The 18,468-nt window shown below is 43.8% G+C and overlaps 1 protein-coding gene across 2 annotated transcripts in view; it reads right to left on the bottom strand.

Moving 5' to 3' along the window:
• Nucleotides 1–18,468, bottom strand: part of TM6SF2 (transmembrane 6 superfamily member 2) — a 59,972-nt gene that overhangs the window by 28,423 nt on the left and 13,081 nt on the right. For both annotated transcript variants that reach the window (XM_077252497.1, XM_077252507.1), the window contains exons 2-3: nucleotides 1,744–1,847; nucleotides 780–877 (exon numbers count right to left, since the gene is read on the bottom strand). In XM_077252497.1, coding sequence (XP_077108612.1) covers nucleotides 780–877; nucleotides 1,744–1,847 — 202 coding nt within the window. The remainder of the gene's footprint in view (nucleotides 1–779; nucleotides 878–1,743; nucleotides 1,848–18,468) is intronic.

The raw sequence follows: 18,468 nt of genomic DNA, 5'->3' as shown, positions 1-18,468 counted from the left end.
ATCTTTTTAAGTGGTGGAACTCGCACTATTGCTGACTGACTAAATACTTTTTTGCCCCACTGTATATGTGGATAGGCTAGCTAGCTTCAAATGGGAGCCAAATAAAACAGTGTTAAAAGGATGGTGCTGGGCCAGAAGAAGCGGAGACCAGCATGAAATGGCCGTGGCTTTTGTGCTTTCTACTCCACCTGCTTTTGCATTATTGTTTGGAGAGAACGATGCTTTTCATTTGACCAGTGAGTGCTATCCCTTTCTTCCTGCATTGGACTATCAAGTTTAGAAATTATTCCGAAAGATACAAGGGAATTTGTAATGATTTACAACAGCAAGTCCATTGTGGGGAACAACAGGAGACAGCAGAAAAGGATTGTCAGCTCGCATCTTCGGAGAGAGGATACTCCAAATAAATGCTGTTCCTCCAAACACGACTAATCAAAAAGAGCGCAGCTGACACACGCCGTGCCATAAATGGAACATTTTTCCATATGTCAAAATCAATCAATTCTTTTAGTTTCATGTTTCTAGGTGCCATGCTGTTTTATTAATATCACTTACTTATAGTAGAGACTTTAGGCCAACAATCCCTGCAGTTTTTTTTTTAAAGGAAGGCAAAGTGCTTAAGCAGAAAGTCAATATGGATCTTGCTGAAACTGGCAAAAACTCAAAGCAGGTGGTCATTTCTTAGGAGCAATTCTTGTGGAAATTCATTAGCCATACTCGGAGAACCCTGGAGAGCAGGACACATCTGCAGTGACTGTGCACTTGACTGTAATGCTCACCTCTTTCATGTAGAACGCCATAAATCCGCTGATGTAGCCGTCTTCTTCCATCCAGATTATTAAGTCGATAACACTTGTGAAGGAGAAGATTGCGAAGACTAAATATGTTTGAAGAAAGGAAAGGAAGGAAATAAAAAATCATAAATGGTAATAAGTAGTACGGCAATGTTTAACAGACGAGCAGGAGGACAGAGGTATTAAACAAATGAAATATTTTCACAGTCACAACATCAAATGAAATAGAGCATTTTAAGGCACATTAAACCCATATAAAGGAAACTAAGATGAAACAAGTCTTCCCACTTCAGTGCTTGCTAGCAGATAGCAGCTCAGAATAAAAGATTCATCCAGATGGACAGCTTTTATAGTCTTCCTGAGGCCACTGATAAACTGCTAATGTGCTGCCCAAAAATGCAGCTGTCACAGGGACCACTGAACACCAGCGAGAACTGCTCCGTCCTGTCAATAACTGATCTGCGCTGAAATAATGACCTCTATTATTGTGACTGAGGCTGATCTGTAGCCATGGGTTGGCGCTGCGCTGTGTGGAAGGGATGGGGCAAATGTTACAGACGTCAGTGATGCCTAAACTCCACTAGTGTCACCAGTGTGCTCACTTCAGGGGAAGGGCTGCTGGGTTACTGGAAAGTACCCATCACAGGGATGAGCGACACCGCAAGCTGCCTACGCAGAGGTTAGTCCCTGCCTAGGAAGTGTTATAGCGGGCAATTAACACCCCAGTACACCAATCAGCAGGGGACTTCTATATGCATATTATCCGAAATTAAAGCAGGAGTGTAAAAAAAAGTTTTCATTGCTACTGGTGTTGGTTGTTTTTTTGTTTTCTGTATGAAACACTAGTCACTCAGGATTAATCTAAAGTTTAATGCAAAGAACAATATGGTAACCAAAGCATCCCCAGGTGTTCTTATCATTGGGAAACTAACGTTGGTGTTTTGCTTACCATAAAATAAAGGATCTTTGGGTGGGTTTCCTTGTGCAAAGAAAAATAACACGACCAACAAGGATAGCAGCACCAGCACTCCCATGCCAGCTATGACAAGTGGACTGAAACAAGGACAAAATGTATGATCAGACACTGAAGCATGAGTTTTGCACCATGATCCACAAAGACAGTTGCGTTCATCGAAACCTCATTTTTTTTTCTCCAGAATAAATATAGTACCTTCAAATCTACCCCGATAATTTACCACTTTCTTTTCAAAGCTGTCAGGAAATTCAAATACGTTTCGGACCTTGTGGACCAACCAGAGGATAAAAAAGTTTTGGTACTCCAACTACATACAGTATCTAAAAGGAAACCTGACAGATGAGAATTGCTGCCCGATCCACTAGTCGGATAGACGGGTCCACGGCAGCTTCTCCCCACCCACTCCCCTAGAGTGACAGGTCTCTCCTTGTATGTGTGAAAAGCTGCCACGAACCAGCCTGTCCATCTAGTCTTTAAATTATGTTTTCTCTAAACACTACAGACTTTCAGAGTTACACATCCATGATTGAAATCATACAGCCACGGTCTGATACATGCAGCCCATGGATAGGGTAGCATGTCTTACATGTTAGGTTCCCTTTAGAGGGGTTTTCCGGTAATAATTTTTTAAAGGCCATTGGCTTGCACTCTTTGAAAGTAACAAACTCAGCAGTTATTCATCCTCCCCTGCTCCATCACAGCCACGTCCTTGTTCACAGGATGCTGTGGTGAGGTCACAACTATAGCACATGTAACTGCTGCAACCAATCACCAGGCTTGTGCTATCTACATCAGGATCACTGCCACTAGGCGAACACTGGGCCAACGTACTAATTTCCTTACCAATTAGGCATAGTAGACACAGGCCTATGAGCCCTACATAATTTCATAGTAAAATTTATAATCAGGGTGCCGGTCCAGTCAGCTGGACCAAGGAACCTCCGATGTGAACATTACAGAAAGCAGCAGTGATGTTTTAATTGTTGTTGGGTATATTCGAGAATTCAAGAGTAGCAGAGGAAGGCGCATCTATGCAATCAGACATGGCAATTGTGACCGCAAATTCTCGCTGACTCTAGGTCAAAATAGAGCATTCATGAGTAAAAGCTTTAGAAACACAGATGGGAATATATAGGCCTACATCCGAAGTGGACATTAATTACATTTTCTGGGTTATACTGAAGCTTGATTATTTAAGTTTTGTTCTGTTTAATACAATTAATCTTTTTGTTTTAAAAATGTTGTCAGTAAATTTTAAAATACATTAAGATATAATTTGCTGGAGGAGCCCCAAGATTTTGACTGCCTACAGGCCTCCTCTGAGTTTATGTTCAAGGAGCATGTGGGCCTAAATAAATAATTCTTGGTAAACCCCTTTAAAGCCAAAATACCCATGTTTGCAATCATTTTTGAAATAGCAAATAACCACAGGATTTTATACCTACTTTATATAAGCTTTTGTTATACATTCTTATAGCAGCTATAATACATGTTGCTGCTAGGTGGAGGTCACCAATAAGGTGCTCAACAAAAACCTTAATGCTTCCCTGGCTGACACTACGGAGCTCTTTCATTAGGTATGGACATCATGGGTTTGTAATATTCAAAGCCCCCAATCTCATGCACAATTTAACGCTTTAATCCTGAAAATGAACATTGGAATTTCCTTTACGTAATCTCTGTGACTAGTCACTATTCAATGTGATGCAAGACAGTCGAGAGACCCGGGGTCAGTACCAAGAGGGCTGGTAATAGACAAAGGGAAAAGACAAAAGCGTAGTTAGGTCACAGTCCGAGGTCAGAGTATCAGGAAGGTAGCAGAACAAGACAAAGGGGTAAGTAAAATGGATGGTCAAAGAAAAATCAAAGGTCCGCTACGGAGATCAGAATATAACTCGGAGCACAGAGAAAACACGCACCACTTAAGCAAAGCAACAATTGGCAATTGTCTGACAATTGCCAGATAGGACAGCTGAGCTTCCATTCACAATACTCACACCTCTGCCTCAGATTGGGCGGTTGGGTTGTCACTCACAATCGTGACAGCTCAGCAAGCCCTAGACAGTAGACACCATAGGGCAGCAGACCTGTCACTCACAGCGCCCATAAGACACCGTGAATGGTGGAATCGTGACAATCTCTCATGAAGACATATTGCAATTCATTATTGACCAGGACTAATTGTTCACATTACTTTATTCCTATGTATGTGTGCCCTACATACTGATGTATTTTATACCTTATACACTGTTTTGTGTGTGAGGGTAGACCTTACATGTTTGAAGGATATAGGAACAGCTTTCCCCTGTACAGAGGGATCTACTATATAATTGTCTAAGGGGTACTTCCGTCTTTCTGTCCTTCTGTCTGTCTGTCACGGATATTCATTGGTCGCGGCCTCTGTCTGTCATGGAATCCAAGTTGCTGATTGGTCGTGGCAAAACGCCCACGACCAATCAGTGATGCGCACAGTCCGGAAGAAAATGGCCGCTCCTTACTCCCCGCACTCAGTGCCCGGCGCCCGCATACTCCCCTCCGGTCACCGCTCACACAGGGTTAATGCCGGCGGTAACGGACCGCGTTATGCCGCGGGTAACGCACTCCGTAACCGCTGCTATTAACCCTGTGTGTCCCCAATTTTTTTAGTATTGATGCTGCCTATGCTATACAACGTGGGCTGCGCAATGTACAACGTGGGCTGCGCAATATACTACGTGGGCTGCGCAATATACAATGTGGGCTGCGCAATATACTACGTGGGCTGCGCAATATACTACGTGGGCTGCGCAATATACTACGTGGGCTGCGCAATATACTACGTGGACTGCGTAATATACTACGTGGGCTACGCAATATACAAGGTGGGCTGCGCAATATACAACGTGGGCTGCGCAATATACTACGTGGGCTGCGCAATGTACTACGTGGGCCGCGCAATGTACTACGTGGGCCGCGCAATGTACTACGTGGGCCGCGCAATGTACTACGTGGGCCGCGCAATGTACTAAGTGGGCTGCGCAATGTACTACGTAGGCTGCGCAATGTACTACGTAGGCTGCGCAATGTACTGCGTGGGCTGCGCAATGTACTGCGTGGGCTGCGCAATGTACTGGGTGGGCTGCGCAATGTACTGCGTGGGCTGCGCAATGTACTGCGTGGGCTGCGCAATGTACTGCGTGGGCTGCGCAATGTACTGCGTGGGCTGCGCAATGTACTGCGTGGGCTGCGCAATGTACTGCGTGGGCTGCGCAATGTACTGCGTGGGCTGCGCAATGTACTGCCTGGGCTGCGCAATGTACTGCCTGGGCTGCGCAATGTACTGCCTGGGCTGCGCAATGTACTGCGTGGCTGTGCAATATACTACGTGGGCTGTGCTATACACTACGCATATATATTCTAGAATACCCGATGCGTTAGAATCGGGCCACCATCTAGTAATAAATAGTCATCCATTTGCAAATGTACTTTCTAACTTTAAATTACATAAATATATGCTATTCTGATTGCATTCAATAAATCCTTCTTTGATACTAAAACCTGGTTAAGGTGCATCTCTACATTCCAATATCTTTTGACAGTCCATTTACAAAGCCAGTAGTGCAATGAGCTTAGAAAATGTACAGGCTGTGCAACAAATGGATATCAATGGGATCTTAAAATTGATTTTTTGCTAAAATTGACATAATTTCTCATCTCTTCTTTCTTGTGCCTTTTTGGAGTCCCACATAAGAACATATTTTGCATTTGTGATACAGCTTTTGGCAGAAACAGTGTTCCACTGACAGAGGTCCCAGGAAAGATCGGTGCTAGTGCCAAGTGGAGAAAGAATGGAGAGGCATTTGTACACCTCTATATCAGATAACTTCCATTGAAGTAAATGGAGAGAGGCTTACCAAGCAGAATGGGGGTCAAGGAACCCTGTTCTGATCAAGGCCCAGAAGTAGAACCCGCATTTATCAGATATTTGTGGCATATACTGTGCATATAAATGTCTAAGATCTAAGTATCTTTTAAACACAACAGATTGCAAAGATACTGTGACGCTACGTTCAGTATTTGGTCACTTTTTTTACATCAGTATTTGTAAACCAAAATCAGAAGTGGAACTGAAAAGGGAAGTGCCCCATAGCCACAGACTGCTAGAACAAAGGATCAAAGTGACCATTTGTCCTGGCAATAACACCATGTAATAACATCGCTGTGAGCACGCGACACTTCAAAGTGCACTACTTGCTGGGTGCGAGCAGGGACATGCGCACTGGGCGGTGACGTCGTATCACCGCGCTGGCACTTGTGCCCTGCGAGCGCACATGCAGAGGGGCAAGAGCACACCTCGCCGGCTTTAAATATCTGGTGAGAGCAGTGCTCACGCTCTCTCTTTGCTCTGCCCCCTGCCTTAGCCCCACATTTACTTGTGTCCCCTTCCTCTCCAGCCCCACGACTCCATAACTGCCTTCCCCCTCCTGCTCACCTGCATCTCTGGTGATCCTTCAGGTCCTACTTCTACCCCTCTTTCTTCTCCCATACAACCCCATCTGCTCTCCCCTGACCTCCTCCGACTGCAGCATCCCGTGTCCCCTCATCTATATATATATATATAAGAGGCATCATGATTACTCGCTAATCCAGCCCCCTGCACAGTAGCTCTGCCCCCCACCACATCACCACACATAATCCCGCCCCCACCATATTACCACACACAATCCACCACATCACCACGCATAATCCCGCCCCCACCACATTACCACACTTAATCCCACCCACCACATCACCACACATAATCCCGCCCCCCCACCACATCACCACACATAATCCCGCCCCCCAACACATCACTACACATAATCCTGCCCCCCCAACCCATTACCACACATAATCCCGCCCCGCCACCACACCACCACACATAATCCCACCCCCCACCACACATAATCCTGCCGCACATCTTACTGAATCCAGTTTATTTTTTAGTTTACACTGTGAATAAAATGTATTATTAGTATTATTCAGATTTTTAATGATTATTATTAACTTCCTTTTAAATTAATTTACCACCTGCGTAAGCGCTATTGAATGTTGTCATTATTTACTTTAGTTTAATCACCAGCAGCGTTAATTAGATAGCAATGAGCGTGCCGAGCGTTAGCTGGCTGGAAACAGCTAGTGTTTCATATGCACCGCCCCTCTGCCCCTTTTCACCTCCTGACCTGACCCTATACTGCTTCTCTGTCTCTTCTCCACACACAGCCTTAAAAATTTTGTTTTTTAAGCATTCTAATCAAAAAATTTTATTTTTTGTTGTTTCAGGTGGCTTTTTGGAATAAGCTGTCTTGTGCATGACTATGAGATGGCCTGTATTCTGCATGTTTTTACCAATTTTCCCCTCTTGAGGCAGCATTTCTAAGTTTCAGTTCAGCTAGTCCTGCTTTGTAATACAGAGACAAAGGGAAACAGACAAGGATACAGAAAACAGCAATCACTCTAAGCGCACCCAGACAATGGAATGGTATATAAAAGGAAAGGAAGGGAGAGGCAAACCAAAAGGGAGATAAAGAGAGGGAAAACACCAGACATATTCCAAATAGAAATCTCCAGAGATGACTTCTCTTTCCATGGGTCGAAGCTCCAAACCAATTCCAATATATAGCAAACTATCACTGGCAACTACCCAAGCTAAAAGGTGAGTACTTATATCAGAGGGGAGTGGAGAAATCAGAACAGCTGAGATAACTCAGCATGGAGAGCTCTAGGAGACAAAAAGAACAGTTTAATCCTTGAAACCAACAAACAAGGGAAATCTGCATAGGTAACTGGAAAGAAAAGCAGATCAAACCACTTCAGGTGTGCGTGTAGACAAACGCAGCGATCTTCTGACCCCTGAAATAGAGAAAAACACTCTCTGTCACAGTATCCATGTGACAGTATGGCTATGAATCTAAACTGGGGTTAGATAAAACACTTAGTAGAAAACAGCAGTACCATTTCTCAGCCTCTTAGTCTCAATCTGCAACCCCTCCTCCCAAAGGCGTAGCTAGGGTTTGGTTTCAGGGGGGGCTAAGCTTCTGAGTGGGCCCCTAACCAGGTAACCTTGATTACAACTGGGTGACGCACCCTAATAGTGGAGGAGAACCTCAGCAGATGACCGCGCTGTTGCTGAAAATAATCTCTATATAAAGACCAACATGGATATTACCACCATATGGTCAGTGGTAAATAATACCAGTCAAACAGAACATATAACGGATCAAAGTACAGTTACAGATGGTGACTTACCGCTGACGTTCTTTCTGATGGAGTTGTTCACTTTTCCGGTCTTTTCCATCTGGCCCAGACCCAAACAACTTCTTCCACCCAGGACTCGTCTGCAGAGATTACAACAAAGACACATTTCACTTCTCATATTTTCAGCACTGTCACCATCTATTCCCAACCTGCACAAACTCATCATCCTACTGGTACCCCAATGATGCTGCCATATGTGTCCCTATTACTGCACCTGCTGTGTTGTTCTCTGTGCCCTCTAAATTCTAAAACAACCCTCTAGAATATAGTAATGCTGGGTGCAAGTGCCCTAGAAAACAGTGCCCACATTTTGCTTCCTAGAAAGTAATAGTGCCCTGTGTGTCCCTTTGTTAGTCACAGGGGTCTAAGGGGTAACGTTTCTCCTTATGGAGAGTGACATACCAGCTGGCTTGTCAAGGTAAGGAGGCTTATTCGCCGTGCAATGCTCCTCTGGGAATTTAAATATGCAAATTGCCTCTGCTGAAAAAAAGAGGACTTAACTCTATAGCGCCACCTATTGGAAGTAGCGATCCTACAAGCCACAATCAACCCTTTAACGAGTCGTGCAATATGACTTAGGATAAAAGCCAAATCAGTATCTCAATTCGCAAATTGAGATACTGATTTGGCTTTTATCCTAAGTCATATTGCACGACTCGTTAAAGGGTTGATTGTGACTTGTAGGATCGCTACTTCCAATAGGTGGCGCTATAGATTTAAGTCCTCTTTTTTTCAGCAGAGGCAATTTGCATATTTGTTAGTCACAGTAACCTGAGTTCCCATATAACAATAAGTGCCCACTTTACATTGAATAATGTCCAGAGTCTCCCCCTTTTCAGCTCCCCTATACACAGCATGATGCTCTCTTATACACAGTATAATGCCTCCTCACTGTAAAGTACCACCCACACAGTATACTGACCCCTTAGTAGCCCCAAAACAGCTTGATGGCCCCAACACTGTGTGACTGCCCTGTCACTGTAATCTCCACACTGTATGATGGCCCCCCTCCATATAGTATAATGTGCCAGACAGTCCTCAATATATTATAATGCACCCCCCATAGGCCTGTATAGTATAATGCACGCCCCATAGGCCTGTACAGTATAATGCACTCCCCATAGGCCTGTATAGTATAATGCACTCCCCATAGGCCTGTATAGTATAATTCATTCCCCATAGACAGCCAGTATAGTATAATGCACCCGCATTAGGCAGCCAGTACAGTATAATGCACCCCCATTAGGCAGCCAGTACAGTATAATGCACTGCCCATAGGCCTGTGTAGTATAATGCACTCCCCATAGGCCTGTATAGTATAATGCACTCCCCATAGGCCTGTATAGTATAATCCACTTCCCATAGGCCTGTATAGTATAATGCATTCCCCATTGACAGCCAGTACAGTATAATGCACCCCCATTAGGCAGCCAGTACAGTATAATGCACCCCCATTAGGCAGACAGTACAGTATAATGCATCCCCATTAGGCAGCCAGTACAGTATAATGCACCCCGATAAATAAAAAAAATCCAATACTCACCTCTTCTCCTGGTTGCTCCGCTGCTCTGAGCGCCTGCACGTCTCCAGACCACAGGCGCCGAGTACTGACGTCATCGCGACCCCCTGTCAGTGTCGGCGTCTATGACGTCAGACACTGACAAGGGGATGATGAGAGAGGGAGTGTAACGCTCCTTCTCTCATCTATGCGGTCAGCTGTATCGGCATCCAGCCGATACAGTTAACCCTGCGATGACGAGCGGGGGGCCCACTGCTGGCACCGGGCCCCCCACCACCTCCTCAGGGGCCCCATAGCGGCCGGGTGGCAGAGCAGGGAGATCGATTCTCCCTGCTCTCCTGCAGAATGTAACTGTATTGGCACAATGTGCTCGCCGATTCAGTTACATAGCGTAGCTCTGGGTGGGGCTCCTCAGAGCGTGGGGCCCAGGGCCACCGCCCCCTCTGCCTCCCCGGTAGCTACGCTACACCTCCTCCCCTCATTTGATCAATTTTTGAGTATTAATTTTTTCCAGAGTGGATGATATGTTCAGAAGGCAAGGGAGAGAAAAAGTGACTTAAAATGGAGAAAAAGCTACCGTAATTTCTCTGCTGCGAAGTTTCATATATTCAATTGTAATACTGATTTATGAAAAGTCAATTGAAACAGCAGAGACCACTTAAAGATACTAAAAGAAATAAAATAATGACTTGTAGTGTACTGATGCTGTGTGTTGTAGGTGCATTTAGAAATATTGCTCCATTCTGTATGTGCCACATGATTTAATTTATCTAATACCTGAGAGGCAAAGGTCACATGTGAACTGCTCCACATTACCGGGGTAATAAAACGAATCCACTTGTACACTCAACCTCATACTGCAGGTTTTCTTGGCATGAACATTGAATCTGATCTCTTTATAAAAAGAATATGGATTTCCAAACAATGAAATACTCCTCTGAATAATTGCCATCGGTTAATAACCATTTTTACAAGCTACTATATAATATTCATTTTGCAAGAATTTAATTATTTGATTCTTCTGCCTGGAATCAGATACTATAACTGGAATAAGATGGGTATTTTATAGTCATGTTTTATTTATAAAACCAGAATAGAACTATATATTATATGACAGCCTAAAATAAATTACAGTTGTGCTCAAAAGTTTACATTCCCAGGCAGAATTTTTGCTTTCTTGGCCTTATTTCAGAGAATATGAATGATGACACCAAAACTATTTGTCCACTCATGGTTAGTGGTTGGGTGAAGCCATTTATTGCAAACTACTGTATTTTCCCTTTTTTAAATCATAATAACAACCCAATAGTGGGCGATAAATACAGTAGTGGTGACGTGTTTCTATTATGCTTTTCCTCTGTTTGTTCCTCTCCTGGTTTTAGCTTACAGATACCTATGTAAAATACTGACCAAATACTGAACGTGTGAATGTGGCCTTAAGGGTAGGTTCACACAGGGCGGTTTTGCTTTGTTTTCCTGCAGCAAAACCTGATCTTCTTGGCAGGAAAGAAGCTGCGTCAAAAACGCAGGTTTAGGTGCGTTTTTGGTGCGTTTTTTTTTCTCTTTGTCCATGCTAACATCCTTAAATTTTCAGCAGCAAAAACGCAGCAAATAATGATACCTGCGTTTTTGCTGCGTTTTTTCAACACCCATTCAAGTCAATGGGTGAAAAAACGCCGCAAAAACGCTGAAAGAAGCGACATGCTCTATGTCCAAAAAACGCAGCAAAGCACAAAATACTGATCACACAAAAAACCAATGTGTGTGCATGAGATTTCTGAAATCTCATAGGCTTCGCTGGTACTGTAAAAAGCAGCTGAAAATTAGAGTAAAAAAGCAGCAAAAACGTCCTGTGTGAACTTACCCTAAGGGCTCATTTCCACATGCGAGGCACACGTCCGTATCTCGCATGTGGAAACCAAGCTCTGGCGCCGACACTTTGGAGCGGAGCTGTGCAGCTCCATGTGTTCCTATGCGGCCGCACGCTCTGGAGTGCCGGCTCCACAGCTTGGTTTCCACATGCGAGATACGGACGTGTGCCTCGCATGTGGAAATGAGCCCTAAGCCTCATTTAGACATCTGTGATTTTTCACGTATGTAATAACACATACTTCTGTTCATCATTGTTTCTGATCCAATTTTCTTCAGTGTTTGGTCAGTGTGTCAGTTTTACCATCAGTGATAAGTAAAGAAATTGCAAGTTTCTATTCATTGCAATATTAACCCCTTCAAGACATGCGCTGTATATATACAGCACTGCGGGAGCTGCGTTACCAATAATCACCGGCCAGATCACAGCTGTACAGCGCCCCAAGAGCCACCACCTGTACTTTTAGGGTACTGGTGGACAACCCTAACTCAAGGCCTTTCTGCAAAAATTACAAGATCTTCACCACTGGTGCCCCCTCTTTGACCTTAGAACCTGAAGAGTATACAGGTCCTTCTCAAAAAATTAGCATATAGTGTTAAATTTCATTATTTACCATAATGTAATGATTACAATTAAACTTTCATATATTATAGATTCATTATCCACCAACTGAAATTTGTCAGGTCTTTTATTGTTTTAATACTGATGATTTTGGCCTACAACTCCTGATAACCCAAAAAACCTGTCTCAATAAATTAGCATATCAAGAAAAGGTTCTCTAAATGACCTATTACCCTAATCTTCTGAATCAACTAATTAACTCTAAACACATGCAAAAGATACCTGAGGCTTTTAAAAACTCCCTGCCTGGTTCATTACTCAAAACCCCCATCATGGGTAAGACTAGCGACCTGACAGAGGTCAAGAAGGCCATCATTGACACCCTCAAGCAAGAGGGTAAGACCCAGAAAGAAATTTCTCAACAAATAGGCTGTTCCCAGAGTGCTGTATCAAGGCACCTCAATGGTAAGTCTGTTGGAAGGAAACAATGTGGCAGAAAACGCTGTACAACGAGAAGAGGTGACCGGACCCTGAGGAAGATTGTGGAGAAGGACCGATTCCAGACCTTGGGGAACCTGAGGAAGCAGTGGACTGAGTCTGGTGTGGAAAGGCGTGTGCAGGAAATGGGCTACAGGTGCCGCATTCCCCAGGTAAAGCCACTTTTGAACCATAAACAGCGGCAGAAGCGCCTGACCTGGGCTACAGAGAAGCAGCACTGGACTGTTGCTAAGTGGTCCCAAGTACTTTTTTCTGATGAAAGCAAATTTTGCATGTCATTCGGAAATCAAGGTGCCAGAGTCTGGAGGAAGACTGGGGAGAAGGAAATGCCAAAATGCCTGAAGTCCAGTGTCAAGTACCCACAGTCAGTGATGGTGTGGGGTGCCATGTCAGCTGCTGGTGTTGGTCCACTGTGTTTCATCAAGGGCAGGGTCAATGCAGCTAGCTATCAGGAGATTTTGGAGCACTTCATGCTTCCATCGGCTGAAATGCTTTATGGAGATGAAGATTTCATTTTTCAGCACGACCTGGCACCTGCTCACAGTGCCAAAACCACTGGTAAATGGTTTACTGACCATGGTATTACTGTGCTCAATTGGCCTGCCAACTCTCCTGACCTGAACCCCATAGAGAATCTGTGGGATATTGTGAAGAGAAAGTTGAGAGACGCAAGACCCAACACTCTGGATGAGCTTAAGGCCGCTATTGAAGCATCCTGGGCCTCCATAACATCTCAGCAGTGTCACAGGCTGATTGCCTCCATGCCACGCCGCATTGAAGCAGTCATTTCTGCCAAAGGATTCCCGACAAAGTATTGAGTGCATAACTGAACATTATTATTTGATGTTTTTTTTGTTTGTTATTAAAAAACACTTTTATTTGATTGGACGGGTGAAATATGCTAATTTATTGAGACAGGTTTTTTGGGTTATCAGGAGTTGTATGCCAAAATCATCAGTATTAAAACAATAAAAGACCTGACAAATTTCAGTTGGTGGATAATGAATCTATAATATATGAAAGTTTAATTGTAATCATTACATTATGGTAAATAATGAAATTTAACACTATATGCTAATTTTTTGAGAAGGACCTGTATATCCTGCTCGTGACTGTTTTCCTACTCTGAAGCAGAGTGGATTTGAGATTTGGAGAATAACAGCTCTCTCCCTTAATACCGCCCTTTCAAATTCCATGCCGTCAAGTGGAGGCTGGCTGCTTGCAGAAGGAACACTGGCCCCTGAGAAAGCAGATTCGGCACTTCTGGCAGAACCCACGGATCGGACACAGACATCCTTCTTAGGCCGGGGTCACACTTGTGAATGTGATGCAAGAAACTCATGCGAGTCTCTCGCATCAATAACCGGCACTGCCGCCGGCACTCGGGACCAGAGAGTACGGCTGCATGTATTTCTATGCAGCCACACGCTGCGGTCCGAGTGCCAGCGGCAGTGCCGGGTATTGATGCGCGAGTTTCTAGCATCACACTCGCAAGTGTGACCCTGGCCTTAGGCACAAAAACCATGGTCTTTTGGGCCAGAAGGGGGCAATCAATACAATCCTCTCCCTGTCCTCCCTCATTTTTCTTATGACTAGCAGAATCAGGGCTATTGGAGGGAAGGCCAGGCCAGGAATGCATCTACTACTAGGGGATCCTCCATGGAGTCCAGGGAACAAAACACCTTTACTGTTCTGTTTAGCCTGCTTGCAAATAGGTCTATGACCAGAAGACCCCACATTCGAACTGTCTGACTGAAGATGTCCTGATTTAGCTCCCATTCTCCTTGCCTTAAAGCAGGGGTTCCCAACCTGTAGCTCGGGAGCCACATGTGGCTCGCAGTCCCATGAATGGTGGCTCGTGGCTGTCTGCCAGCTTGGTGCATTAGCTCCAGATTTAGTAAACTGGTATGAAGAGCACATTTCAAAATGGTGAACTTTGTGAGTAGCCCTGCACAGAAGAGCAGATTTGGGTACACTTCTACTGGTCTTGGGGGTTAAGAGATAATTTAACCCCTTTCTGTCATTGGACGTACTATTCCGTCCATGTGGGGTGGGCCCTACTTCCCAAAGGACGGAATAGAACGTCCAGCGAGATCGGACGCGCTCACAGTGGGAGCGCGGCGGATCGCGGCCAGGTGTCAGCTGACTATCACAGCTGACATCCGGCACTATGTGCCAGGAGCGGTCACGGACCGGCCCCCGCACATTAACCCCCGGCACACTGCGATCAAACATGATCGCAGTGTTCCGGCGGTATAGGGAAGCATCGCGCAGGGAGGGGGCTCCCTGCGTGCTTCCCTCAGACGATCGGTACAAGGCGATGTTGCTCACCTTGTACCGAGCGTCTCCTCCTTGCAGGCCCCGGATCCAAAATGGCCACGGGGCTGCATCTGGGTCCTGCAGGGAGGTGGCTTCACAGCGCCTGCGCAGAGCAGGTGCTGGGAAGCCTGGAGCTGTGCACGTCAGATCGCCGATCTGACACAGTGCACAGCAAAGTGTCAGATCGGCAATCTATCACTTTACTGTGATGCCCCCCCCCGGGGCAAAGTAAAAATGTAGAAAAAAAATTACATGTGTAAAAAAAAAATAAAAAAAAAAATTCCTAAATAAATAATAATAAAAAAAATATTGTTCCAATAAATACATTCCTTTAGCTAAATAAAAAAAAAACAATAAAAGTACACATATTTAGTATCACCGCGTCCGTAACGACCCGACCTATAAAACTGTCCCATTAGTTAACCCCTTCAGTGAACACCATAAAAAAGAAAAAAAAAAAAAACGAGGCAAAAAAACAACGCTTTATTATCATACCGCCGAACAAAAAGTGGAATAACATGCGATCAAAAAGACAGAAATAAATAACCATGGTACCGCTGAAAACGTCATCTTGTCCCGCAAAAAACGAGCCGCCATTCAGCATCATCAGCGAAAAAATAAAAAAAGTTATAGTCCTCAGAATAAAGCAATGCAAAAATAATTATTTTTTCTATAAAATAGTTTTTATCGTATAAAAGCGCCAAAACATAAAAAAATGATATAAATGAGATATCGCTGTAATCGTACTGACCCGAAGAATAAAACTGCTTTATCTATTTTACCAAACGCGGAATGGTATAAACGCCCCCCAAAAAAGAAATTCATGAATAGCTGGTTTTTGGTCATTCTGCCTCACAAAAATCGGAATAAAAAGCGATCAAAAAATGTCACGTGCCCGAAAATGTTACCAATAAAAACGTCAACTCGTCCCGCAAAAAACAAGACCTCACATGACTCAAAACATGGTGGACTAAAATATGGAAAAATTATAGCACTCAAAATGTGGTAACGCAAAAAACATTTTTTGCAATAAAAAGCGTCTTTTAGTGTGTGACAGCTGCCAATCAAAAATCCGCTAGAAAACTCGCTATAAATAGTAAATCAAACCCCCCTTCATCACCCCCTTAGTTACAAAAAATTAAAAAAATGTATTTCCATTTTCCCATTAGGGTTAGGGCTAGGGTTAGGGTTGGGGCTAGGGTTAGGGCTACAGTTAGGGTCTAAAGTTAGGGTTGGGGCTAAAGTTAGGGTTAGGGTTTGGCTAACATTTACGGTTGGGAATAGGGTTGGGATTAGGGTTAGAGGTGTGGTTAGGGTTACAGTTGAGATTAGGGTTAGGGTTGTGTTTAGATTAGGGTTTCAGTTATAATTGGGGGTTTCCACTGTTTAGGCACATCAGGGGCTCTCCAAACGCAACATTGGGTCCGATCTCAATTCCAGCCAATTCTGCGTTGAAAAAGTAAAACAGTGCTCCTTCCCTTCCGAGCTCTCCCGTGCGCACAAACAGGGGTTTACCCCAACATATGGGGTATCAGCATACTCAGGACACATTGGACAACAAGTTTTGGGGTCCAATTTTTCCTGTTACCCTTGGGAAAATACAAAACTGGGGGCTTAAAAATAATTTTTGTGTAAAAAAAAATATTTTTTATTTTCACGGCTCTGCGTTATAAACTGTAGTGAAACACTTGGGGGTTCAAAGTTCTCACAACACATCTAGATAAGTTCCTTGGGGGGTCTAGTTTCCAATATGGGGTCACTCGTGGGGGGTTTCTACGGTTTAGATACATTAGGGGCTCTGCAAATGCAACGTGACGCCTGCAGACCATTCCATCTAAGTCTGCATTCCAAATGGCGCTCCTTCCCTTCCGAGCTCTCCCATGAGCCCAAACGGTGGTTCCCCCCCACATATGGGGTATCAGCGTACTCAGGAAAAATTGGACAACAACTTTTGGGTCCAATTTCTCCTGTTACCCTTGGGAAAATACAAAACTGGGGGCTAAAAAATAATATTTGTGGGAAAAAAATAATTTTTATTTTCATGGCTCTGCGTTATAAACTGTAGTGAAACACTTGGGGGTTCAAAGCTCTCACAACACATCTAGATGAGTTCCTTAGGGGGTCTACTTTCCAAAATGGTGTCACTTGTGGGGGGTTTCAATGTTTAGGCACACCAGTGGCTCTCCAAACGCAACATGGCGTTCCATCTCAATTCCAGTCAATTTTGCATTGAAAAGTCAAATGGCGCTCCTTCCCTTCCAAGCTCTGCCATGCGTCCAAACAGTGGTTTACCCCCACATATGAGGTATCAGCGTACTCAGGACAAATTTGACAACAACCTTTGGGGTCCAATTTCTTCTCTTACCCTTGGGAAAATAAAAAAATTGGGGGCGAAAATATCATTTTTGTGAAAAAATATGATTTTTTATTTTTACGGCTCTGCATTATAAACTTCTGTGAATCACTTAATGGATCAAAGTGCTTACCACCCATCTAGATAAGTTCCATAGGGGGTCTACTTTTCAAAATGGTGTCACTTGTGGGGGGTTTCAATGTTTAGGCACATCAGGGGCTCACCAAACGCAACATGGCGTCCCATCTGAATTCCAGTCAATTTTGCATTGAAAAGTCAAATGGCGCTCCTTCGCTTCCGAGCTCTGCCATGCGCCCAAACAGTGGTTTATCCCCACATATGGGGTATTGGCGTACTCAGGACAAATTGTACAACAACTTTTGGGGTCCATTTTCTCCAGTTACCCTTGGTAAAATAAAACAAATTGGAGCTGAAGTAAATTTTTTGTGTAAAAAAGTTAAATGTTTATTTTTACTTAAATATTCCTGTGAAACACCTGAAGGGTTAATAAACTTCTTGAATGTGGTTTTGAGCACCTTGAGGGGTGCAGTTTTTAGAATGGTGTCACACTTGGTTATTTTCTATCATATAGACCCCTCAAAATGACTTCAAATGAGATGTGGTCCCTAAAAAAAAATGGTGTTGTAAAAATGAGAAATTGCTGGTCAACTTTTAACCCTTATAACTCCCTAACAAAAAAAAAAATTGGTTCCAAAATTGTGCTGATGTAAAGTAGACATATGGGAAACGTTACTTATTAAGTATTTTGTGCGACATATCTCTGTGATTTAATTGTATAAAAATTTAAAGTTGGAAAATTGCAAAATTTTTGCCAAATTACCGTTTTTCTCACAAATAAACGCAGGTAATATCAAAGAAATTTTACCACTATCATGAAGTACAATATGTCACGAGAAAACATTGTCAGAATCACTGGGATCCGTTGAAGCGTTCCAGAGTTATAACCTCATAAAGGGACAGTGGTCAGAATTGTAAAAATTGGCCCGGTTATTAAAGGGACTCTGTCACCTGAATTTGGAGGGAACAATTTTCAGCCATAGGGGCGGGGTTTTCGGGTGTTTGATTCACCCTTTCCTTACCCGCTGGCTGCATGCTGGCTGCAATATTGGATTGAAGTTCATTCTCTGTCCTCCGTAGTACATGCCTGCACAAGGCAATCTTGCCTTACGCAGGCGTGTACTATGGAGGACAGAGAGTGAACTTCAATCCAATATTGCAGCCAGCATGCAGCCAGCGGGTAAGGAAAGGGTGAATCAAACACCCGAAAACCCCGCCCCTATG

The sequence above is a fragment of the Ranitomeya variabilis genome, chromosome 1 (genome assembly GCF_051348905.1).
Source record: "Ranitomeya variabilis isolate aRanVar5 chromosome 1, aRanVar5.hap1, whole genome shotgun sequence".
NCBI classification, from domain to species: Eukaryota; Metazoa; Chordata; class Amphibia; order Anura; family Dendrobatidae; genus Ranitomeya; species Ranitomeya variabilis.
This window is presented reverse-complemented; position numbering and strand designations above follow the sequence as displayed.